At 52.8% G+C, this 26,039-nt stretch overlaps 1 protein-coding gene and 1 pseudogene across 2 annotated transcripts; both read left to right on the forward strand.

Moving 5' to 3' along the window:
- Window positions 1-2,243: 2,243 nt before the first annotated feature.
- LOC128091989 (olfactory receptor 14J1-like) lies at window positions 2,244-3,202 on the forward strand (annotated as a pseudogene).
- An 11,221-nt stretch (window positions 3,203-14,423) lies between these two features.
- On the forward strand, window positions 14,424-16,650 carry LOC128091997 (uncharacterized). 2 transcript variants are annotated; one of them, XM_052705432.1, is made up of 2 exons: window positions 14,424-14,765; window positions 15,880-16,650. In XM_052705432.1, exons 1-2 carry the CDS (start codon window positions 14,563-14,565, stop codon window positions 16,646-16,648), a joined length of 972 nt encoding a protein of 323 aa, XP_052561392.1. In that variant the 5' UTR covers window positions 14,424-14,562; the 3' UTR covers window positions 16,649-16,650. The 2 variants fall into 2 exon arrangements, 1 of the variants encoding a protein (XP_052561392.1); XR_008211590.1 differs by lacking the exon at window positions 14,424-14,765 and adding an exon at window positions 15,294-15,392.
- The last annotated feature ends 9,389 nt before the right edge of the window (window positions 16,651-26,039 follow it).

Raw genomic sequence — 26,039 nt, forward strand, 5'->3', positions numbered from 1 at the left:
ATATGGCTCTTTCTGCCAGAAATCCCTGTTTCTCCCCTTAAAATGGCTTTTTGTGCTAGAAATCCCTGGTTTTCCCCTTAAATCTGGGATTTTTCCCAGAAATATGCCTTTTTCTGCTAGAAATCCTTATTTCTCCCCTTCAACCTGGGTTTTTCTCACAGAAATCCCTGTTTTTCCCCTTAAATCTGGCTTTTTTCTGCCAGAAATCCCTGTTTTTCCCTTAAATATGGGGTTTTTCACCTGAAATTGGGGTTTTTTTTTTCATAGAAATCCCTGTTTTCCCCCTTAAATATGGCTTTTTCTGCTAGAAATCCTTCTTTTACCCATTAAATACGGGGCATTTCCCCTTAAATCTGGCTTTTTCTGCTAAAAATTGATTTTTCCCATTAAATCTGTGGTCTTTCCCTTTCAATATGGCTCTTTCTGCCAGAAATCCCTGTTTTTCCCCTTAAACATGGCTTGTTTTCTATTACTGAGTGTGCTGCCTTGTCTCGGAGCCATCTACAACTATCTGTGCCCGTGACACAGGACAGCAGGCCTGCAGTCCTTCTGGCCAAAAATAAAGATATGAATGATAATATGAACGATAATAATAACAACAACAATAATAAATCAGCAGCAAGGATCTTAGGAGGAAATGCAATTTTACTACATATGGTATTGGAATGCAGGATAAAAGATGACACAATATTATAAACTACAATTGAAATTTAGGGTAATAAATGATATCAAATGAGAGAGCGAGCGTCTGAAAGCAAAAGCCTTGCTTTGAACTGCAGGCGCACGGCTGGGGAGCGAAGCCACGCACTGCAGGGCAGCGAGCAAGGGAGAGATCCTGGGACTTCCTGCCATGGCTGATCTTCCCCTCTGAACTCAGAGTCCTCTGGGTCTGCAGTTCTTCTCTGCTGAGAGCCAGGCATCCAGAAAGTTGTCCGTCCACAGACCTGCAGTATTGACTCCTTAATTCCCTGTGCTTTACATGATGTTACGATGTGGAGTGCCAATAACAAGGATGGTCAAACCATGGCACCAGATGGGGCGTTTGCAGCTTTGCTCGGCACACACAATCTGCTAGGACAAACAATGCTGCAGGAATCAGTCTGGTGATGAATTCATCTGACTTCAAAGTACGTTGTGCAGAGATGACCCTGTTGTCTATCAGGAGCTGCCAATGCAGAGACCTGAGGACATCCCCAGGGAGAGCAGCGAGGAAGAGAAAATGCCATCTTCTGCTGGAGAGCTGGGCCGGGCTGCTGGGACACAGGGAGCTCATAAAAGCGGGCAGTGCTGCAGAGAGACGGCTGTGCCCAGGAGCAGCTCTTGTGCACAGCACAGCCTGCAGGTGACAGGAGGAGAGCAGAGCAAGGAGAGAGAGCTTGTAGGATGTGTATGGTGTGAGCAGGCTGTGAGCTCACTGGAGGAGCATCGCTGGCAGCCTCTGACAAGGTCAGTCTCACTGCAGGCTGTGACTCTGCCGCCTGCCAGGCTCGGTGCTCAGCCTGCCTGGGGAGCTGCCCAGGGCGCTGCGGGGAGATGTGTGGGGGGAAGGAGCCCCTCGGCAGGGCAGGGCAGGGCAGGGCAGGAGCCTTCTGCTGCTGGGGGCATGGGGATCACAGCTTCAGCGCTGCCAGAGTGTCTCCAAGGGCACTTTGCAAGAGGAGAGACAAGGCGGGGATTTTCCCATACCTGTCCTTAGGGAAGGAGGATGAGTTGGAGGCAGAGATCTGAAAGGAGATGTGAAATATGAACGCAGCTATAAGAGTCCTGAACTGGACGTTTCTCAGGCTGCAGTTACGCGCACAAACTCCTCATGTGCTTTCAGCCCCTCTTCTCCCAAAGGATTGCACCAGCTGAAATTTCCATGCTTCTCTGCAGACATGAATAATGCACTTGTCCAGCAAACAGGCAGCTTTCTCTAGTAGAAATTCAAGTGCACAGAGGTAGGAATGGGCACTCTGAGTGCAGACAGACGAAAGATACAAGGAATGGAAATATGTCATAGGAAGAAAGCATCCAGGAGGCTGGGATATGGTTAGGCAATGAGAGGAAAGCAAGAGCTCCTTCATCTTCAACTTCTCAAGGGATGGTGAAGCTCATGTAAATTCAAGTTATGGAGTTAAATGAACCCTGTCCTAAGAGAAAGAAACACTGTTATAGTATAGGGGTGGAGTATCTCTGAAAAAGCTCTTGACTCGTCATTATCTTCTGCACTCTGCACAGGGCTCCATTACCAAGAACTGCAGATGCCCAACAGCAGCTCCATCAGGCAGTTCCTCCTCCTGGCGCTGGCAGACACGCGGCAGCTGCAGCTCCTGCACTTCTGGCTCTTGCTGGGCATCTACCTGGCTGCCCTCCTGGGCAACGGCCTCATCAGCACAGCCGCAGCCTGCCACCACCGCCTGCACACCCCCATGCACTTCTTCCTGCTCAACCTCGCCCTCCTCGACCTGGGCTGCATCTCCACCGCTCTCCCCAAAGCCGTGGCCGATGCCCCCTGGGACACCAGGCACATCTCCTACGCTGGATGTGTTGCCCAGACCTTTCTGTTTGTCTTTCTGATGTCAGCAGAGTATTGCATCCTCACCATCATGTCCTATGACCGCTACGTTGCCATCTGCAAGCCCCTGCACTACGGGACCTTGATGGACAGCAGAGCTTGTGCCACCATGGCAGCAGCTGCCTGGGCCACTGGGCTTCTCTATTCCCTTCTGCACACTGTTAACACATTTTCTCTGCCTCTCTGCCATGGCAATGCTGTGGATCAGTTCTGCTGTGAAATCCCCCACATCCTCAGGCTCTCCTGCTCTGAATCAGACTACCTCAGGGAAATTGGTTTCATTGTGTTTACTCTTCTTGCCGTATTTGCGTGTTTTGTTTTCATTGTTGTGTCCTATGTGCAGATCTTCAGGGCCGTGCTGAGGATGCCCTCTGAGCAGGGACGGCACAAAGCCTTCTCCACGTGCCTCCCTCACCTGGCTGTGCTCTCCCTGTTTCTCAGCACTGACTTTTTGGCCTACATGAAGCCCCCATCCATCTCCTCCCCATCCCTGGACCTGCTGGTTTCATTTCTCTACTCGGTGGTGCCTCCATCATTAAACCCCCTCATCTACAGCATGAGGAACCAGGAGCTCAAGGATGCAGTGAGGAAAATGTCATGGACAAATTTCAGCAGGGTCGTCTTCTCATCTGTCTCAACAAATGACTCAGTTTTTTCTGAAACATGCCTATGTTGTCTTAGAAATATTGAATGGCCTGTGCTGAAAAGGACTATAAAGATCATCGAGTTTCAACCCCACTGTTACAGGCAGGGTCACCAACCAGCAGAGCAGGCTGCCCAGAGCCTCTCATTTCCAGCCTGGCCTTGAAAGCCTCCAGGGATGAGGTGTTGACAGGAGCTGCGGGAGACAAGCGTCACGCTATCATGGTCAGCAAGTCACGTTTATTGATTACCAAAGATCCTCTTTTATACAGGTCTTAATGATCCTCATACATAGTGCAAAAGCGAGCTCGTCATTGGTGCTCAAAGCTGAATGCCAATCCCTGCCATCTTATGCCTGTTCTTCATTCCTTAGATATTGCTTCTGTTTCTCTGTATCCACCATGTCCTGTGTCCTTGCTGCGGTAACAATTTAGACAAGCTGGGTTCTGTAACCCTGCAGCTCGTGATCAGTGAGCGGCACCCTGCTTGTGTGCCCTTTGTCACGGAGCCATTCCTCCACAATTCCCCCGTTTTCTTTAGAAGCAATCAATGAAACACTGGTCCTAGAATCAACGATACGCATGAGGGCATTTTGCAAGCATTTGAAAATACAAGGGAGTAACAATACCACGGCCAATACCATCAGGTGTTGTAAGAGGGAGGTTAGGCAGGGCCCCAAGCCCAGGCCTTTCAGCCAATCGTCAAGGCCAAAGCCAGAATTAACCTGCAGATGGCTTGTTAGCTCATGTAGCTATTGTATTTGCTGATGTATGGATGTCGAATGATCAGATAGGTTCATACAACACATACCCTCAAAGTCCTCACACCCGTGCCCCTGTGCTAGAAGCAGAAAATCTATTGCTGCTCTATTTTGAAGCGTGGCATGCCGTACTGAATCCACATCCATTAACAACTGAGATAGTGCTTCTGAGGTGGCATTTGTTTGCTTGGCGAGCCAGCAGCCTAGCTTATTAAGGCTGGATAGAGCTTTAGCAATAGCCACCCCAGGCGCTAGTAGGGAGGAGAAAAACCTTCCTTCTAAATTCCAGAAATTAAGGTTGTCATCGCAATCCTTTGCAAACGCATGAGCAACCCGCTTAACCCTAGAGAAGCCCTTTGAGTAGCTTCTATAGGCTTGCAGAGTCATAGATGTATCGGGTGTTAACAATGTGAGGCGACCTAGGGTGCATGGACCCCCTTCGATCTTGGAGGGTACAGCCGGCCAAGCCCGATCACCACAGATCAGGAATATGCCGTAGGGTGATGCTACAGGGCTATTGGATGATCGGGAGACATTATTACTTGTGTAGTTGCACCATGCCGATGTATTCCTGTACACCGGAATGCTGGAGTTGACGCTTATAGGGTATGACTGGTTTGCCTGTCTACCTGTAGGACCGGCCCGATACACACTGGTCCAGTTAAAGAAAACGCACCAGTCAGCCCGAATCGAACCCCAAATTTCCAACTCTTGGGGTTCTAGGGGAGATGACGGGAAATACGGTACCTGGGAATCCCAATTATCTGCATAATGCTGGGTGCTGTTTGGCTGACAGGACGTAGCCTTGTGTGGGCAAGGGGGGTTAGGGTTAGGGTTAGGGTTAGGGTTAGGGTTAGGGTTAGGGTTAGGGTAGGGTTAGGGTTAGGGTAGGGTAAGGGTTAGGGTTAGGGTTAGGGTTAGGTTTAGGGTTAGGGTTAGGGTTAGGGTTAGGGTTAGGGTTAGGGTTAGGGTTAGGGTTAGGGTTAGGGTTAGGGTTAGGGTAGGGTTAGGGTTAGGGTTAGGGTTAGGGTTAGGGTTAGGGTTAGGGTTAGGGTTAGGGTTAGGGTTAGGGTTAGGGTAGGGTTAGGGTTAGGGTTAGGGTTAGGGTTAGGGTTAGGGTTAGGGTTAGGGTTAGGGTTAGGGTTAGGGTTAGGGTTAGGGTTAGGGTTAGGGTTAGGGTTAGGGGGCTCGTCTAACGGGATACCCACCAGGCAGGTAGAAAAGGGATTCCCGGGGGTTGGTAAGGCTAGACAAATGGCGTCCTGGCCAGTCTTATTAGCCAGGGTAACCCAAATATTCTCCTTGGGCTGGAATGGAGCCCACATGGCATAGCTTAATAATGGCCATACCAACAGGGCTAGGCAGCTGGGGCCCGTCGGCCCTGGGGACATTGATAATTGATAATTCGGGACCTTCTAACAACCAAAGCTGGACTGGCAAGATGGGTCAGGTGCCAGGCGGAATGGCCTGGAGTTCCCGGGTCCAGGCCCTCGTCTTCCGCGTTCATAGACCACCACGTCCACGAACAATGACGACACCACAATGCGTGGTGGGGGTGCCAGAAGTGATCTTGAGGGAGCCAGGCCAAGGCACCGCAGCCGCCACAGATGAATTGAATCCGGGAGCTATGAAGCAGGCTATTACAGCCCCAGCTCCCCGACTTGGTTGGAATAGGACCCCGCAGTTGACCTACTGCCCACGCCGACTCGCGGTATGGGCAGTAGAGTTCAGAAAACGGTTCACGCAGATGTTCTTTGATGGACAGCCAGACCGAAAGTACGAGCGAAAGGTGGGGGTCTTCCAGTAGCTGCAAGCAGCTTTCAACGTACGCGATCGTCGTCCTCTCCAGGGTGAGGTGACTCTGCGGGTCTTGTCCAGCGAGCAGGGATCCACTCTGAACCTGTAGGGCTGGAGACACACAAATAACCCCGCCCCCAAAACAAGACCTTTGCTGGGCCCTTCCAAAGTCCGGTTTTCAAGCACCGATACCTCACCCACACCTCTGCATCCGACTGTTTGGGCTGATCACAATCTAACCAACGATGTTTCTCAGCGGCAGGACTGTTGGTGGGCCCCATGATGCATAGATGGTTCAATACAAACAACACCTTCGACAGTCTCTCCTGTGGGTCTGATATTTCAAGGAATTTCTTAAGATACATCTTTACAGCGCTGTTTGCTCGCTCAACTATAGCCTGCCCTCGGGGGTTATGCGGAATGCCTGTGATGTGTTCAACACCCCACTGCTGTAAAAAATGTCGGACCCGCTGGCCCGTATAAGCAGGACCATTATCAGTCTTCAGCTGCTTACACGCACCCATAACTGCAAAACATACCGTTAGGTGACGAATCACACGCGTGCTTTTCTCACCCGCCTGAGCAGTTGCCCAGATAAAATTGCTATGGGTGTCAATAGTGACACGTACGTATTTCAACCTGCCAAAACTGTTTTCGTGCGTGACATCCATTTGCCGTATGTCATTTACGGTTAAACCCCGTGGGTTAACCCCGACACCCAGACCTACTCCCCCATTATGATTCGAGCAAACCGGGCAGCTCTTAACAGTGGCTGAGGCATCGGATTGAGAGATTTGGAACTGTCTTTGTAGCCCCCTAGAGTTCTGGTGAGAAATGGCATGTGCTTCCCTGGCCAGCGTAAAGGGTGACATAGGCACTGCAACCGACACTAATTGATCGGCCTTTTGGCTTCCCGCCCCCAGACCAGCATCTAATTTGTGGCTCCTAATATGAATGATGGCGTAGGGTGCAGTTCTGGCCATCAGCGCCCTCTTCAGTTGTAGCAGTAACTCATATAACCGTCGATTCTGGACCTCTCTGATGGTTGCATCTTCTATCCTTTTTACCACTCCTACCACGTACAGTGAGTCTGAGACTACATTTAGAGGTCCTGTGAAATTAGAAACGGCCCATATTACAGCCCAGAGTTCTAAGGTTTGCAGGCTGTCTTCGGAGGCCGCTTCAAAGCAGCTGCTGTCGCCATTCTCCTTCCTTTTCCCAAACGACGGCCGCTTTTCTTGATTTCCTGCCCGCATCGGTGTAAGCGGTAACTGCTCCTGCGATGGGCTTCTCGCTGCGCAAAGGGATTGTCATCCAACTCCATTCACCCATCCATCAGAGCGCTTTTGGAGTTAGAGGACCCGTGTCTACAGTCGCTCCCGAAGCCAAGAGCGCTTCTGCTAGGACAGGGGAATTCAGAAGATACCAGTCTAATGTGGACTTTTCCACGGGGAGGTAGAAATTGTTCTTGGTTCAGTTCCGCTAATCTCTAAGATACGTAGAGTAACAACCGCTGCCAAGTTTTCAATTTCTGTACTTATTGTTTTCCGCTTCTGCAGTGGTGGGGAGAGCCACTCCAAGACCCTTTCCCCCGTTTTCTTTTGGTGTTGCGTAACGGCACCTAATAGATGATCTTTATTACACCAGACAGTGAGCGACAGTGGTTGCAAGGGATCTAGGCGGGAGACGAATCCAGAGGCAACCCGGTCGGCGATATGTGGCAGTGCGTCCTCTTGTTCTGCAGACAGCATTACTGGGGAGGAAGGGTGTCAACGGTTTATGGGCTGCTCCGGCCCAGTTCCGTGAGCAGCAGGGCGGAGGGATCTGCGGATCCGCGCCTCTGGAAAAGGGGAAGCAGGGGACCCCAAAATACTTGAAAAAACAACAGCACTGATCTGAGGTGGAACAAATGATTTTACTAAATATGGTATCAGTAAACTACAAAGAGAGAGAGAGAGAGTCTGTTTGAATTGTATAGACCTCACCACAATCCTGGGGTGAGAAGTGCAGTCCAGTTGAGTGACTGAAGTACAGATGGCGAAGTGCAGATGGCAAAACGCAGGCGGCGAAGCGCAGGCGGCGAAGCGCAGATAGCGAAGCGCAGACAGCGAAGCGCAGACAGCGAAGCGCAGACAGCAAAGCGCAGACAGCGAAGCGCAGACAGCGAAGCGCAGACAGCGAAGCGCAGACAACAAAGCGCAGACAGCGAAGCGCAGACAGCAAAGCGCAGACAGCAAAGCGCAGACAGCAAAGCGCAGACAGCGAAGCGCAGACAGCAAAGCGCAGACAGCAAAGCGCAGACAGCGAAGCGCAGACAGCAAAGCGCAGACAGCAAAGCGCAGACAGCAAAGCGCAGACAGCGAAGCGCAGACAGCAAAGCGCAGACAGCAAAGCGCAGACAGCGAAGCGCAGACAGCGAAGCGCAGACAGCAAAGCACAGACAGCGAAGCGCAGACAGCGAAGCGCAGACAGCGAAGCGCAGACAGCAAAGCACAGACAGCGAAGCGCAGGCAAAGAAGCGCAGACAGCGAAGCGCAGACAGCGAAGCGCAGACAGCAAAGCGCAGACAGCGAAGCGCAGACAGCGAAGCACAGACAGCGAAGCGCAGACAGCAAAGCGCAGACAGCAAAGCGCAGACAGCAAAGCGCAGGCAAAGAAGCGCAGACAGCAAAGCGCAGACAGCAAAGCGCAGACAGCGAAGCGCAGACAGCAAAGCGCAGACAGCAAAGCGCAGACAGCAAAGCGCAGGCAAAGAAGCGCAGACAGCAAAGCGCAGACAGCGAAGCGCAGACAGCGAAGCGCAGACAGCAAAGCGCAGACAGCAAAGCGCAGACAGCGAAGCGCAGACAGCAAAGCGCAGACAGCAAAGCGCAGACAGCGAAGCGCAGGCAAAGAAGCGCAGGCAAAGAAGCGCAGGCAAAGAAGAAAACTCAGGTGACCTTGCATGGAGTTCTATCCCCTTGCTGACCGCAAAGCCTCCTGGGGAAATGTAGTTCTTCTCCGACGGACGAACATTCGGCAGATATCAAACCCCACCCCCAGTGCATTACATGATGTTATGGTGTGGAATGCTGATGACCAAAAATCATAAAACCATGACAAAGGGTCTGTACCCTTCACTAAGGGGAGCAGTTTTTCCAGTAACGCGTTCGGTAGCCCCACTATCGGTTGAAGCCACTGGATGTCCCCCAAAAGCTTCTGGGCGTCATTGAGAGTTGAGATGGCTGATGTGATATTCAGTTTTTGAGGCCGTACCTGTCTATTGGTGATCTGCCAGCCCAGGTATTTCCAGGGGGCAGATCTTTGAATCTTTTCAGGGGCAATCACGAGGGAGTGAGAGGCCAGTAGGGCGCGAATATGATTGATTTGTGCATCCGTGAAGCACGCCTCTTGCGCCAACAGTACATCATCCATGTAATGATAGATGACAGTATCTGGCATCTCTTGGCTGCAGAGCGTTGTCCACGTATAGCTGACAAATAGTCGGCGAATTTCGCGTTCCCTGTGGTAATACTGTCCATTCAGAGCGTTTATCTGGCTCTCCCTTGTTGATTGCTGGTAATGTAGAAGCAAAGCGTTTCGTGTCGCATGGGTGCAAGGGAATGGTGAAGAAGCAGTCCTTTAAGTCAGTAATGAGGATGGGCCAATCGTCTGGAATCATTGCTGGATTTGGTAGACCTGGCTGAAGTGCTCCCATAGGTTCCATTTGATCGTTGACTGCTCGTAGATCGCGTAGGAGACGATATTTCCCAGATTTCTTTTTAATCACAAATATGGGGGTGTTCCAAGGGCTTGTGGACAACTTTAAATGTCCCTGGTTAAATTGCTGTTGTACTAATTGATGCGCTTGTTGGAGACTTTCCCTTTTTAGCGGCCACTGCTTAACCACTACTGGGGTATCTATCGTCCATGTCAGTGGTAGAGGGAAAGTCCAAGCAATGGCCATCAAGATAAAGGGTGGTCGTTGGTCAGCACAAGACCCAATTGTACCAGAATGTCTCGGCCAATAAGGCAGGCGACCGTAGGGGGGAGCTTGGTGATGGAAAACACGGCCGTAGCTCTTCTGCCTTCAATATCCACTGTAATAAGAGGGGTTTTATGAGCCAGCGTCATCCCTCCAATACCTGAAACTGTTGTAGTGGCAGGCTGTAGTGGCCACTCAGTTGGCCAACTCTCCGGAGCTATTATAGAGGTGTCCGCGCCAGTATCTAGTAATCCTAACAAAACCACTTTGCAGGACTGGAATATCAGCGTGCACTCCTTCCTTGGGCGGGTTGACAGATCCAGGGTTAAGAGGGTAAAGTCCTCCAGTAGATCCAAACCCCTTGTCAAGGCGAGGTTGTGACTTGAGAGGATTCAGATTCGCTGTAAATTGGGGTAAGGGTACCAACTGGGCAATTCGCTGACCTTTTAGAAGTTTTATTGGCGGATATGGTGTGTGGATCATTATCATAATTTCGCCTTGATAGTCTGCGTCAATTATTCCGGGTATAACAAATACTCCAATCATGCTTGCAGATGAGCGGCCTATTAAGAGTCCCCCCATAATTTGTCCATTTACGTTAACAGGGCCAAAGATGCCTGTGGGAACCTTGTGAGGCTGCGACGTCAATACGACCACATCTACTGAGGCTGCCAGGTCCAGGCCGAGGCTCCCCCTAGTGGCGGGCTGGGGTTGGAGCGTTGATTGTTGTTGCTCGGTGCCATGGCAGCGGCTATTTGTGTCTGGGCTTGAAGTTTCCTGTGCTTGAAGTTTCCCATGCGCCGCTTACACATGCTGGTATTGTGCGTAGTCGAGTGGCACTTTTTGCACCAGACTCCAGAAGCTTGACATTCCTTGCGAACACGTCCTTGGTTGCCACAGCGGTAGCAGCGTATGCAGGAATTGTTGGTTGACCGGGGGCTGAGAGCTGCCGCCTGGAGGGGCGCAAGAGCCGCCAACACTTGCGCTTGGGAGCTTTCAGAGTGTTTCTGCAAGAGTCGAGCCTGCTCCTTTATCCCCTCCCCTGGCCTCTCTATAGCACTAACCAGTAATGCCTGCGTGCCGGTGGGCGTTTGCTGCTTTCTCTAACAAATCGGGCAAGGATCAGTCACCCAGCATGGAATTCAATAATGTACGAGTAGTCGGACCGCCATTTTGTAGGATACACTGCTTAAGTAAAGGCCCTTGCATGTAATCTGGGACGCCTGCCTTCGTAATGGCGTCCATCAGCCTGTCCACGAACGCGCCTAAGGGTTCATCCCTATTCTGTTTAATTCCCATGTATATGGGCGTCCCACCTGGAGACTTAATTCACAGAATCACAGAATCACCTGGGTTGGAAGGGAGCTCAAGGATCACGCAGTTCCAACCCCCCTGCCCAGCAGGGCCACCAAACACACACAGTCACATCAGGTTGCCCAGGACCCCGTCCAAGCTGGCCTTGAACACGGCCAAGGACGGGGCATCCACAACCTCCCTGGGCAGCCCGTTCCAGGCCCTAACCGCTCTCCTTGGGAAGAGCTTCCCCCTCACATCCAACCTCAACCTTCCCTCCCTCAGCTTGGATGGGTTCCTATGGCTTCCTATGGGGCTCTGTGGGTTCCTATGGGGCTCTGTGGGCTCCTATGGGTTCCTATGGGGCTCTGTGGGTTCCTATGGGTTCCTATGGGTTCCTATGGGGCTCTATGGGTCCCCTTGGTTCCTATGGGTTCCCATGGGTTCCCATGGGTTCCCATGGGGCTCTATGGGTTCCTATGGGGCTCTATGGGTCCCCTTGGTTCCTATGGGTTCTATGGGTTCCCATGGGTTCCTATGGGTCCCCTTGGTTCCTATGGGTTCTATGGGTTCCCATGGGTTCCTATGGGGCTCTATGGGTTCCTATGGGGCTCTATGGGTCTCCTTGGTTCCTATGGGTTCCTATGGGGCTCTATGGGTTCCTATGGGGCTCTATGGGTCCTCTTGGTTCCTATGGGTTCTATGGGTTCCTATGGGGCTCTATGGGTCCCCTTGGTTCCTATGGGTTCCCATGGGTTCCCATGGGGCTCTATGGGTTCCTATGGGGCTCTATGGGTCCCCTTGGTTCCTATGGGTTCTATGGGTTCCCATGGGGCTCTATGGGTTCCTATGGGGCTCTATGGGTCCCCTTGGTTCCTTGGATCCATTTCCCCTCGTCCTGCTGCTGTCAGCCCTTTGCAAGAGTTGCCTCCCCTCCTGGCTGTAGGTTCCCTTCAGCTATCGATAGGCTGCACTGAGCTCAGCCCGCAGCTTCTCTTCTCCAGGCTGAACGAGCCCAACTCCCTCAGCCTGTCCTCATAGGGGAGCTGCTCCAGCCCCCTGCTCATCTCAGTCGCCCTCCTCTGGACCCTTTCCAACATCTCTCTGTCTTTCTTGTCCTGAGGGCTCCACACCTGGACACGGGACTCCAGATGGGGCCTCACAAGAGCCGAGTAGAGAGGGACGATCACCTCCCTGTCCCTGCTGACCACCCCTCTGCCGATGGAGCCCGGGACCCCATTTGCCTTTCGAGCTGCCAGAGCGCACTGCTGCCTCGTGTTCAGCCTCTCATCCCTCAGGACCCCCAGGCCCACTCCTCCCAGCCTCTACGGGTGCCTGGGGTTCTTCCGGCCCCAATACAAAACCTTGCACTTTGCCGTGTTGAACCTCATCAGGTTCACCCGAGCCCAGCCCTCCAGCCTGTCGAGGTCCCTCTGAATGGCATCCCTTCCTTCCGCCGTATCAACCGCACCACTCAGCTCGGTGTCGTCAGCAAATTGCTGAGGGTGCACTCAATTCCTTCATCGATGTCATTAATAAAGATGTTAACGAGCACCGGTCCCAAGACAGACCCTTGGGGGACACCACTTGTTACCGGCCTCCACCTGGACACAGAGCCATTGACCACCACCCTCTGTCTGCAGCCTTTCAACCAATTGCTCATCCATCGGGTCGTCCACCCATCAAATCCACTTCCCTCCAATTTGGAGATGAGGATGTGGTGGGGGACCATGTCAAAGGCCTTGCTCAGGTCCAGGTAAATGACATCGGTCGCCTTCCCTTCGTCCACCGATGCCGTCACTCCATCATAGAAGGCCACAAGATGAGTCAGGCATGACCTTCCCTTGGTGAAGATTCGTTTCATAGCACGCATTGCCATGGTCATCGCCTCTCGCAGCACATCAGGACCCGCGGTAGCCTGAGCCTCTATCCGAACCCACGGTCCTAAGCCCATTAACTGTTCTGCAGTGATGCCCTGGAGGGGGTCCCCGGGCCCCCTTTGAACCAATGCCGATGCAGTAGCCTCATGCTGCCAATGTGCATTAGAAAGGAGCAATTGATGTGGGGAGCACATCAAACGGGCAATACTCCTGATATCCGTCGGGAGTAAAATACGCGCATTAAAAAGAAATTCAAGCATTTGATTCGCTGGTTCACTCGCAACCCCATAACTCCCTACGGTGGCGCGTAGTTGAGATAGCAATTTCCAGTCCAGAGTCCGAATCTCAGCGTTCAAACCGCCTTGAGGGTTCTGGGTGAACAGAACTGGAAAAGCTCAATTCTCACCAGCCGCCTCTACCAGATCAGCATCGCCAGCCGCAAGTCCCTCCCTGGCCAAGCAAGCCCATAACTCTCGCCGTTCTCTGGCCATTGCCTCAAACAAGTCCGATTCTGCCCCTGGAACAGGATCCACACTCGCCCTTTCTGACGGCGGTTCGGGAACTGAAACGGCGCTCTGCGGGGCATCGGCCCCCTGACTCAGCGGGAGGCTGAGGGCGCAACAGGTGTGGGGACGTCACTGTGCCAAACGCCGGCGGATCCGGGGCGCCAGCCTCTGCCCCATAATCCTGCTTTTTCTGTTGCGCTGCCTGTGCTCCCCGAGCCGCCCGTTTCTCCGCCTGACTCTTCAGTATCTCATCCTGCACCACTTTCCACATCCGTTTAGCTGATTTAGGGTCATTCAAAACCAACTCCCATAACTTATCCCCGTACCTCCTCCATTCTCCTAACTCATGCACAGTGTGTGGGTTAGTGAAAAACCCGCAAGACACGGCATGTTGTAACAGCTGAGGGAGCTCCTTATCTAAATCCATACCCTTGACCCGTCTGCGACGCAGGAAAAGGGAAAATAAATCATATGCTGCTTGCCCATCCATTCCCTCTGTTGCAACCCTCCAGGCTTCGGCAGCACGTATCGGCTGAGCCCACCGATGTGGTCGCTCAGGACGCGAAGCACCTTGCTTTTATCGTCGTCCTGCGTTGCCGCAGGACCCGAACCCAACGGGGCTCCTTTATCCTTGGCCGCCCTTGTAGCACGTCGGGGTCACCGTTTGTTGAAAGGAGCCGCGGGAGACAAGCGTCTCGCTATCATGGTCAGCAAGTCACGTTTATTGGTTACCAAAGATTATCTCTTATACAGGTCTTACTGATCCTCATACATAGTGCAAAAGCGAGCTCATCATTGGTGCTCAAAGCTGAATGCCAATCCCTGCCATCTTATGCCTGTTCTTCATTCCTTAGATATTGCTTCTGTTTCTCTGTATCCACCACGTCCTGTGTCCTTGCTGCGGTAACAATTTAGACAAGCTGGGTTCTGTAACCCTGCAGCTCGTGATCAGTGAGCGGCACCCTGCTTGTGTGCCCTTTGTCACGTCGCCATTCCTCCACAAATGTGTCTCTATGGGTCCCAATGTGTCTCTATGGCTCCCAACGTGCCTCAATGGGTCCCAATGGCTCTCAACGTGTCTCTATGGATCCCAATGTGTCTCTACGGGTCCCAAAGTGTCTCTATGGGTCCCAGTGGGTCTCAACGTGTCTCTATGGGTCCCAATGTGTCTCTATGGGTCTCAACGTGCCTCTATGGGTCCCAGTGTGTCTCTATGGGTCTCAACGTGCCTCTATGGGTCTCAACGTGTCTCTATGGGTCTCAGTATATCTCTATGCGTCCCAACGTGTCTCTATGGGTCCCAACGTGTCTCTATGGGTCTCAACGTGTCTCTATGGGTCCCAACGTGTCTCTATGGGTCCCAATTGTCTCTATGGCTCCCAACGTGCCTCAATGGGTCCCAATGGCTCTCAACGTGTCTCTATGGGTCCCAATGTGTCTCTATGGGTCTCAACGTATCTCTATGGGTCCCAACGTGTCTCTATGGGTCCCAAAGTGTCTCTATGGGTCCCAACGAGTCTCTATGGGTCCCAATGGGTCTCTATGGGTCCCAATGTGTCTCTATGGGTCTCAACGTATCTCTATGGGTCCCAACGTGTCTCTATGGGTCCCAAAGTGTCTCTATGGGTCCCAAAGTGTCTCTTTGGTTCCAACGTGTCTCTATGGGTCCCAATGTGTCTCTATGGGTCCCAATGGGTTTCAATTTGTCTCTATGGCTCTCAAGGTGTCTCTATGGGTCTCTATGGGTCTCTATGGGTCCCAACGTGTCTCAATGGGTCCCAATGTGTTTCTATGAGTCTCTATGGGTCTCAAAATGTCTCTATGGGCCTCAACGTGTCTCTATGGATCCCAATGTGTCTCTATGGGTTCCAAAGTGTCTCTTTGGTACCAACGTGTCTCTATGGGTCCCAATGTGTCTCTATGGGTCCCAATGTGTCTCTATGGGTCCCAACGTGTCTCTATGGGTCCCAACGTGTCTCTATGGGTCCCAATTGTCTCTATGGCTCCCAACGTGCCTCAATGGGTCCCAATGGGTCCCAATGTGTCTCTATGGATCTCAACGTGTCTCTATGGGTCCCAATGTGTCTCTATGGGTCCCAACGTGTCTCTATGGGTCCCAATGTGTCTCTATGGGTCCCAATGTGTCTCTATGGCTCCCAACGTGCCTCAATGGGTCCCAATGGCTCTCAACGTGTCTCTATGGATCCCAATGTGTCTCTATGGGTCACAATGTGCCTCTATGGGTCTCAGTGTATCTCTATGGGCCTCAACGTGTCTCAATGGGTCCCAATGTGTCTCTATGGGTCACAATGTGCCTCTATGGGTCTCAGTGTATCTCTATGGGTCTCAACGTGTCTCTATGGGTCCCAATGTGTCTCTATGGGTCCCAATTGTCTCTATGGATCCCAACATGCCTCAATGGGTCCCAATGGTCTCAACATGTCTCAATGGGTCCCAACGTGTCTCTATGGGTCCCAAAGTGTCTCTATGCGTCCCAACGTGTCTCTATGGGTCCCAACGTGTCTCTATGGGTCCCAATGTGTCTCTATGGGTCCCAACGTGTCTCTATGGGTCCCAACGTGTCTCTATGGGTCCCAACGTGCCTCAATGGGTCCCAGTGTGTCTCTATGGCTCCCAACGTGCCTCAATGGGTCCCAATGGCTCTCAGCGTGTCTCTATGGGTCCCAATGTGTCTCTTTGGTTCCAACATGTCTCTATGGGTCTCAACGTGTCTCTATGCGTCTCAACGTGTCTCTATGGGCCTCAACGTGTCTCTATGTGTCCCAACGTGTCTCTATGGGTCCCAATGTGTCTCTATGGCTCCCAACGTGCCTCAATGGGTCCCAATGGGTCACAATGTGTCTCTATGGATCTCAACGTGTCTCTATGGGTCCCAATGTGTCTCTATGGGTCCCAACGTGTCTCTATGGGTCCCAATGTTTCTCTTTGGTTCCAACGTGTCTCTATGGGTCTCAATGTGTCTCTATGGGTCCCAATGTGTCTCTATGGCTCCCAACGTGCCTCAATGGGTCCCAATGGCTCTCAACGTGTCTCTATGGATCCCAATGTGTCTCTATGGGTCCCAAAGTGTCTCTATGGGTCCCAGTGGGTCTCAACGTGTCTCTATGGGTCCCAGTGTGTCCCTATGGGTCTCAACGTGCCTCTATGCGTCCCAACGTGTCTCTATGGGTCCCAACGTGTCTCTATGGGTCTCAACGTGTCTCTATGGGTCCCAACGTGTCTCTATGAGTCCCAATTCTCTATGGCTCCCAACGTGCCTCAATGGGTCCCAATGGGTCTCAACATGTCTCAACGGGTCCCAACGTGTCTCTATGGGTCCCAATGTGTCTCTATGGGTCCCAACGTGTCTCTATGGGTCCCAATTGTCTCTATGGCTCCCAACGTGCCTCAATGGGTCCCAATGGGTCACAATGTGTCTCTATGGATCTCAACGTGTCTCTATGGGTCCCAATGTGTCTCTATGGGTCCCAACGTGTCTCTATGGGTCCCAATGTGTCTCTTTGGTTCCAACGTGTCTCTATGGGTCACAATGTGTCTCTATGGGTCCCAATGTGTCTCTATGGCTCCCAACGTGCCTCAATGGGTCCCAATGGCTCTCAACGTGTCTCTATGGATCCCAATGTGTCTCTATGGGTCCCAATGTGTCTCAATGGGTCTCAGTGTATCTCTATGGGCCTCAACGTGTCTCTATGGGTCCCAACGTGTCTCTATGGGTCCCAATGTGTCTCTATGGATCCCAACGTGCCTCAATGGGTCCCAATGGGTCTCAACATGTCTCTATGTGTCCCAATGTGTCTCTATGTGTCCCAATGTGTCTCTATGGGTCCCAACGTGTCTCTATGGGTCCCAACGTGTCTCTATGGGTCCCAATGTGTTTCTATGGGTTTCAACGTGTCTCTATGGGTCCCAACGTGTCTCTATGGGTCCCAACGTGTCTCTATGGGTTTCAATGTGTCTCTATGGGTCCCAATGTGTCTCTGTGGGTCTCAGTGTGTCTCTATGCGTCCCAACGTGTCTCTATGGGTCCCAAAGTGTCTCTATGGGTCCCAACGTGTCTCTATGGGTCCCACCGTGTCTCTATGGGTCCCAATTGTCTCTATGGCTCCCAACGTGCCTCTATGGGTCTCAATGGGTCTCAACGTGTCTCTATGGATCCCAATGTATCTCTGTGGGTCCCAATGTGTCTCTATGGGTCCCAATTGTCTCTGTGGGTCCCAATGTGTCTCTATGCGTCCCAGTGGGTCCCACCGTGTCTCTATGGGTCCCAGTGTGTCTCTATGGTTCTCAACATGCCTCTATGGGTGCCAGTGTTTCTCTATGCGTCCCAATGGGTCTCAATGTGTCTCTATGGGTCTCAAGGTGTCTCTATGGGTCCCAATGCGTCTCTATGGATCTCAATGTTTCTCTATGTGTCCCAATTGTCTCTATGGGTCCCAACGTGTCTCTATGGGTTTCAACGTGTCTCTATGGTTCCCAACGTGTCTCTTTGGGTCTCAGTTGTATCTATGGGTCCCAGTGTGTCTCTATGGCTCCCAACGTGTCTCTATGGGTCCCAACGTGTCTCTATGGGTCTCAGTGTATCTCTATGGGTCCCAACGTGTCTCTATGGGTCCCAACGTGTCTCTATGGGTCCCAACGTGTCTCTATGGGTCCCAACGTGTCTCTTTGGGTCTCAGTTGTATCTATGGGTCCCAGTGTGTCTCTATGGCTCCCAACGTGTCTCTATGGGTCCCAACGTGTCTCTATGGGTCTCAGTGTATCTCTATGGGTCCCAACGTGTCTCTATGGGTCCCAACGTGTCTCTATGGGTCCCAATGTGTCTCTATGGGTCCCAACGTGTCTCTATGGGTCCCAACGTGTCCCTATGGTCCCACTGCTCACTGCAGCAGGCTGCCCAGGGAGGTGCTGGAGTCTCCTGCTCTGCAGATGTTCCAGAGCTGCCTGCATGCCGAGCTGTGCGACTGCTGTAGGAACGGCTTGGGCAGGGGGTTGGACTGCATGAGCTCTGGAGGCCCCTTCTGACCCCTACAGTTCTGTGATGCTGGGATTCTGTGTTCCCTACGTTCCCCCCACAGTTCCTTCCCTGCTCCCACTGCATTTTCTTCCCGTTGTCCAGTTTGAGCAGCACATCCTGATCCAGCCATGCTGGTCTCTTCCTTTTCTTTCCCGACGTCTTTCACCCAGGGATCGAGAGCTCTTGTGCCTGACGAAAAGCTGCCTTAAAGGTCTGACAGCTCTGCTGCACTCCCTTGTCCCTGCAGATGCTTTTGAAGGGGCTCTTGCTGCCCAAGCTCCCTGAAGAGCCCAAGGTTGGCTTTCCTATCATTGAGCATCCTGATTTCGCGCTCTGTCCCCCGTCCTTCAGGACTGCGAATTCCAGCGCTGCAGGCTCCCAACAGGCCAGGCCTGGATGTCAGCACCCCGTCCACGTGTGCTGCTGAGCAACAGGTCCCCCATTCTACCATCCTGCGATTCCTTGCCTCCCTGCAGCCCCGCAGGAAGGCCAGGAGCCGCCACACGGTTGTCCCTCGCAGGACATCACTCAGCCCACTTCTCACTGAGCGTGGAAAAGCTCCGCGCCAAGTGGGAGAGACAGGACTTCCCTGCCGGGCTCTGCATCCCAGCCTTGGCCTTTCAGCTCCACCATCAAACCGTGGGCTGCAGCCGAGAACAAAAGCATCCACGCAGGGTCTCTGCCTGCCTGCAATCACAGCCTCCTTGCGCTGACGAGTGCACAGGGAGGCTTTATTGGCCATGGCTCCGTTAGCGCTAATTGATGCTCCAAGGTTCTGTAGCGTTTCCTTCTGACTGTGCTTTTGTCCTGTGGTTCCATCAGTCAGTATCTGCAGTGCTTGGACTGCACACCAAATGCACCGGGGCATTAATTGCAGTGATCGAGGCCTAATGAGCCATTTCCCTCCACTCGTCAAGCTGGGTACTCTTAATTACGGCATTAATTACAGTGACCGAGGCCTAATGAGCCATTTCCCTGCACTCGTCAAGCTGGCTACTCTTAATTACGGCGTTAATTGCAGTGACCGAGGCCTAATGAGCCATTTCCCTCCACTCGTCACGCTGGCTACTCTTAATTAGGGCATTAATTACAGTGATCGAGGCCTAATGAGCCATTTCCCTCCACTCGTCACGCTGGGTACTCTTAATTATGGCATTAATTACAGTGACCGAGGCCTAATGAGCCATTTCCCTCCACTCGTCACGCTGGCTACTCTTAATTACGGCATTAATTACAGTGATCGAGGCCTAATGAGCCATTTCCCTCCACTCGTCACGCTGGGTACTCTTAATTACGGCATTAATTACAGTGATTGAGGCCTAATGAGCCATTTCCCTCCACTCGTCAAGCTGGGTACTCTTAATTAGGGCATTAATTACAGTGATCGAGGCCTAATGAGCCATTTCCCTCCACTCGTCAAGCTGGGTACTCTTAATTACGGCATTAATTACAGTGACCGAGGCCTAATGAGCCATTTCCCTCCACTCGTCACGCTGGCTACTCTTAATTACGGCATTAATTACAGTGATCGAGGCCTAATGAGCCATTTCCCTCCACTCGTCAAGCTGGCTACTCTTAATTACGGCATTAATTACAGCGATCGAGGCCTAATGAGCCATTTCCCTCCACTCGTCAAGCTGGGGACTCTTAATTATGGCATTAATTACAGTGACCGAGGCCTAATAAGCCATTTCCCTCCACTCGTCAAGCTGGGTACTCTTAATTACGGCATTAATTGCAGTGACCGAGGCCTAATGAGCCATTTCCCTCCACTCGTCAAGCTGGCTACTCTTAATTACGGCATTAATTACAGTGACCGAGGCCTAATGAGCCATTTCCCTCCACTCGTCAAGCTGGGGACTCTTAATTACGGCATTAATTACAGTGACCGAGGCCTAATGAGCCATTTCCCTCCACTCGTCACGCTGGCTACTCTTAATTACGGCATTAATTACAGTGACCGAGGCCTAATGAGCCATTTCCCTCCACTCGTCACGCTGGCTACTCTTAATTATGGCATTAATTACAGTGACCGAGGCCTAATGAGCCATTTCCCTCCACTCGTCAAGCTGGGGACTCTTAATTACGGCATTAATTACAGTGACCGAGGCCTAATGAGCCATTTCCCTCCACTCGTCAAGCTGGGGACTCTTAATTATGGCATTAATTACAGTGACCGAGGCCTAATGAGCCATTTCCCTGCACTCGTCACGCTGGCTACTCTTAATTATGGCATTAATTACAGTGACCGAGGCCTAATGAGCCATTTCCCTCCACTCGTCACGCTGGCTACTCTTAATTATGGCATTAATTACAGTGACCGAGGCCTAATGAGCCATTTCCCTGCACTCGTCAAGCTGGCTACTCTTAATTACGGCATTAATTACAGTGACCGAGGCCTAATGAGCCATTTCCCTCCACTCGTCAAGCTGGCTACTCTTAATTACGGCATTAATTACAGTGACCGAGGCCTAATGAGCCATTTCCCTCCACTCGTCAAGCTGGCTACTCTTAATTACGGCATTAATTACAGTGACCGAGGCCTAATAAGCCATTTCCCTCCACTCGTCAAGCTGGGTACTCTTAATTACGGCATTAATTACAGTGACCAAGGCCTAATAAGCCATTTCCCTGCACTCGTCAAGCTGGCTACTCTTAATTACGGCATTAATTACAGTGACCGAGGCCTAATGAGCCATTTCCCTCCACTCGTCACGCTGGCTGCTCTTCATCAGGGCGCTTCATAGCGGCACTAAAAGAGGCCGTTTCCACAGATCCTTTTCCTCACTGGGCTTTTCGCACTGCAGAGCCCTTTTTCCTCCTCTGCTGCCCATCGCAGCAGCGTTTGGAGCTCAGTGCCTGTTGTGCTTCTTCAGGCTGCCTCCCAAGATGTCTGGCAAAGCCCCTGCGCTGACACCCTTCCTCCTCGCTGCTCTTCCCACCACGTTGCTCAGCAGTCGGCCGGGCTTCCAGCGCTTCTTTGCTGCCGGCTTCACTGCAGCTGCGTTTTCCAGCTCCTTGGCACCAACTCCCGCCTGCTTTCCCCGCAGAAATCCCTGCTCGCAGGCACAGAAGGGTTTTCTTTTCCTCTCTCATTTTCTTTAGGAGCAAAACGTGTCAGATTGACGACGACAGGAGACCGCGGCCCTAAGCTGTGTGCCGAAAGCAGCTGCCTGCCATGAAGTTTGTTTCTCACCAAGGATAACCGTGCAGGAAACGAGGCAGGAGACGATAAATAGAATCATAGAATCATAGAATCACCAAGGTTGGAAAAGACCTAAAAGATCATCCAGTCCAACCGTTCACCTATTCCCAATAGCTCCTACTAAACCATGTCCCTCAACACAACATCCAGCCTTTCCTTGAACACCCCCAGGCTCGGTGACTCCACCACCTCCCTGGGCATCCGTTCCAGTGCCTGACCACCCTTTCCGAAAAGTAACACTTCCTCATGTCCAGCCTGAATCTCCCCTGCCGTAGCTTGAAGCCATTCCCCCTGCTCCCATCACTGATGGCACGAGAGAAGAGGCCGCCCCCCAGCTCCCTGCAGCCTCCCTTCAGGAAGTTATAGAGAGCAATGAGGTCTCCCCTGAGCCTCCTCTTCTCCAGGCTGAACGTTCCCAGCTCCTTCAGCCTCTCCTCATCAGCCCTGTGCTCCAGACCCCTCACCAGCTTTGTTGCCCTCCTTTGAACACGTTCCAGGGCCTCAATATCTTTCTTGCAGCGAGGGGCCCAAAACTGGACACAGCACTCGAGGTGCGGCCTCACCAGTGCTGAGTACAGGGGAAAAATCACCTCTCTGCTCCTGCTTGCAACACTGTTTCTGATGCAAGCCAGGATGCCCTTGGCCTTCTTGGCCACCTGGGCACCCTGTGGGCTCCTGTTCAGCCCAGCATCCATCCATACCCCCAGCTCCATTTCCTCTACGCCGTCCTCCAGCCACAGCGCCCCAAGCCTGCAGCGTCGCCTGGGGTTGTTGTGGCCCAAGTGCAGGACCCGGCATTTGGCCTTGTTGAACCTCATCCCATGGGCTGCAGCCCAGCTCTGCAGCCTGTCCAGATCCCTCTGCAGGGCCTCGCTACCCCCAGGCAGATCCACACTTCCAGCCAATTTGCTGTCATCTGCGAATGTACTGAGGCTGCACTCGATGCCCTCATCCAGGTCATCAATGAAGGTATTGCAGAGCACAGGCCCAGCACCGACCCCTGGGGAACACCGCTCACAACCGGTCGCCAGCTGGATTTGACTCCATTCACCACCACTCTCTGTGCCCGGCCCTTCAGCCAGCTCCTTACCCAGCCAAGAGTGCATCCATCCAAGCCTCTGGCTGCCAGCTGCTGCAGGAGATGCTGTGGGAGACAGTGTCAAAGGCTTTGCTGAAGTCTAGGTAGAACATCAACAGCCTTTCCCTCATCCACCAGATGGGTCACTAGATCATAGAAGGAGATCAGGTTGGTAGCAGCACAATGACGGAGTTGGCAACAGGGGTGATGAGAGACAACGGAGACACAGGGAAGCTTGAACAACCTGAACTCCCAACAGCAACTGAGTTGGCGAGAGACACCCGAATGGCCAAAGAGCAAAGATAGGGGAAATATGCAGAGCGATGGGAGGCGGCCAGAGGAGGGGGCAGCGAGCAAACGACGGCGTGGGGCTTAATTAATGTGAGGATCAAGGGTTGTTTCTGCATTAGAATTGTATGATGCTGTTTTTGTCTTCTGATCTCCGCTGTCGTGGTTCTTTTTGGGAGTCCCTCTACTTAACTTGGGGAAGATCTCTGATAAGTTTACATCTCTTATCGTATGGACGAACCTTCCCAGGAAGGCACGCTCTGTATGTAGGTGTACGGATGGATATTTTGCCACATAGGCTGCAAGAATATCCTGCATGAGAACAAGCCATGGCAGCCCGAGGAAGAGCCTGGCATTGGGAAGGCCTGCCATCATCCCCAGTGCTCTCTGCTTAACGATGATGACCTCAAAGAAAATCACCGCATCCATGGGACAAGCAGAGCACCGAGACGGCTTGGATGATTCCTGACTGGCACCAGGTAACAAATCAATGAACAAATAGCAAACGTCAATTCTTCTGATAGCATTGTGAACCTGGAGCACCCAGCCATTGGGAAACAGGGCAGGGGGAGGCAAAGGGGAGCAAACGGGCTCTAAAGGCTGTCCTGTGGTGTCCATAGGGCGCTGCTACTTGTGGGACGCCGCCATTGCGATCGCCAATCAATTCTGCTTTTATCAGACGCCGTCCTGACAAAATGACTGCCGTTATTTCCATCAATTTGGGGGCTCGTCCGGGATTATTATCGCCTCTTTGGGAGTTTCCCTGCTGCCCTGCACAGGATAGGGGCACCCCGCTGATGGCAGCGGTCCTGTCTGGGTGCTGGGGTGACTCCTCGGTACGGCCGATAAAAAACAGAGACTGTTCCATAAAGGACGGGCTCTGTGAAAGCCAAGGGGCAGGGAGGCACTGGTGTCGGCCATGGCGACCCGGTAACTTCGTGCACGGACCAAGGTGAGGGGATTTAAGTCTTTCCTTGGGGTCGATTGAGACTCTTGAGTGCGTGCGACTGAGACGCGCCGTCAGCGCGAAGCGAGCGCTGAGTGCCGCCCTGCGGCTCCGCTGTGCCGCGAGGGGCGACGGCCAGGGACGGACGGAGCGGCGTTGGTGCAAGGAAGAGTCTGGGGAGGGAGCTGTTGGTGTGCGGCACCCTGTGCGCTTGAAGTGGCAGCAGCGCGGCCCTATTGATCCGAGATAGGAGTACAGTACTGCTGAGGGATTGGGCCCAAATCTGTGGGCAAAGCGCTGCAGCTGAACACGGCAGCTGGGGATCCTTGCATTGCATCCTGCGGAGGCACGAGGCAACTTGGCGCCTCCCTGCTGCCTCTGATCTGCCGGCGAGGCCAGGAAGAGAAGAGCAAAGGAGGTTCCTGCTGAGCTGCCAGGGCCAGAAGCTGCCGTTGCAAGGAGAGCTGACTGAACCGCTTTGGATCTGAGCTGTGACTCAAGCAGAGCTGATTCGAGCGCTTTGGATTGGAGCCGCCCCTCCACAAACAGCTGCCTCGGCCGCTTTGAAGCATTGAAAAAGGGCCGCCGTCACCACGGTCGTCCTTCGTCGCCAACAGAGCAGCGGCGCCCCACGACCCAGCGCTGCTGAGGGTCACAGACGGAGGTGGTAAGCTGTGAGCTGGGGAGTTCACAGCAGCGTCCTGGAGGGATGGGGAATAGGAGTTGTGAGAGCAGGGGAAAAAAAGGTCCCCGGAATGGTGCCTGGAGAGAGCACAGCCCCTGGGAGAAGTGCTTCAGAACTGGAGAAGAATCCCAGAACTAGGAAAAGAACAGGGAAAAAAGTTTAAATACTGTATGCAGTAGGGAGCCGCTACAGGGAAAATCCTTATTTGGACCAAAACAGGAGTCTGAAGAAAATCGCGCCTATCAGACTTTGTATTTACATGTAAACAGCAAGACTCCTTTTTCTGAAACAGAACTGGCTGAGGTCGCTTAATGAGTGCAGGAAGTAAAGAAATGTTCCTCGCGAGGAGTCCAAGTTCAAAGGAAATGGGAAAGAGAGGCAGAAAGATCATAAATGGGATCCCTTAGGTAACTTCCCTTTAATTTCTACAGCAGTGCAAGTTCTAAAGCGGCGCTGACCTCTCCAGAGGAGGGCAGTGGGTGCTGCTGATCTGTGCAGGGTCCTGCAGAAAGGATGCGCTCTCAGTTACTGGGGGAGCTGGAGCCTTGCGAATGGGACCTGGAGAGTTTTCCTGTCTCTAATGCTAACCTTACTGTGGGACGCCGCCACTGCCATCGCCAATCAGTTCTGCTTTTATCAGACGCCGTCCCGACAAAATGACTGCCGTTATTTCCAACAAGGGGAAGGGAAGGAGGGCGACAGAACAGATAGGAGAGAAGAAGCAAGGAGTCTTTATAGGCAGATGTTCAGCGCCGTGCATCCAGCCAGCATCGCAGCTCCGTCTGTGACCCTCAGCAGCGCTGGGTCGTGGGGCGCCGCTGCTCTGTTGGCGACGAAGGACGACCGTGGTGACGGCGGCCCTTTTTCAATGCTTCAAAGCGGCCGAGGCAGCTGTTTGTGGAGGGGCGGCTCCAATCCAAAGCGCTCGAATCAGCTCTGCTTGAGTCACAGCTCAGATCCAATGCGGTTCAGTCAGCTCTCCTTGCAACGGCAGCTTCTGGCCCTGGCAGCTCAGCAGGAACCTCCTTTGCTCTTCTCTTCCTGGCCTCGCCGGCAGATCAGAGGCAGCAGGGAGGCGCCAAGTTGCCTCGTGCCTCCGCAGGATGCAATGCAAGGATCCCCAGCTGCCGTGTTCAGCTGCAGCGCTTTGCCCACAGGCCGCAGCTGCCGCCAGCCAACGCTGCTCAGCGCCCCCTGCTGCTGTGCTACAGAGCGAGCGGCGCTGCGGGAAGGGCTGTAAAACGACCACAGCGACATCGGCTGCAAGACGGTGAGCAGCCAGCACTGAAAAGGCACTGATAGAGAAACAGCGCCCCATAGCGCCCTATAGAGACACACAGTGCCCCATAGTGCCCTATAGAGACACACAGTGCCCCATAGCGCCCTGTAGAGACACGCAGTGC

This window comes from Tympanuchus pallidicinctus, unplaced genomic scaffold (genome assembly GCF_026119805.1).
Source record: "Tympanuchus pallidicinctus isolate F22 unplaced genomic scaffold, pur_lepc_1.0 scaffold58, whole genome shotgun sequence".
In the NCBI taxonomy this organism is placed as follows: domain Eukaryota; kingdom Metazoa; phylum Chordata; class Aves; order Galliformes; family Phasianidae; genus Tympanuchus; species Tympanuchus pallidicinctus.

Coding starts and splice junctions, on each gene's coding strand:
- LOC128091997 (XM_052705432.1), top strand. CDS start 14,563: ATGTGTCTCTATGGGTCTCAACGTGCCTCTATGGGTCCCAGTGTGTCT. Junction 14,766..15,879: donor TGTCTCTATGGGTCCCAATT/GTCTCTATGGCT, acceptor TGGGTCCCAAAG/TGTCTCTATGCGTCCCAACG.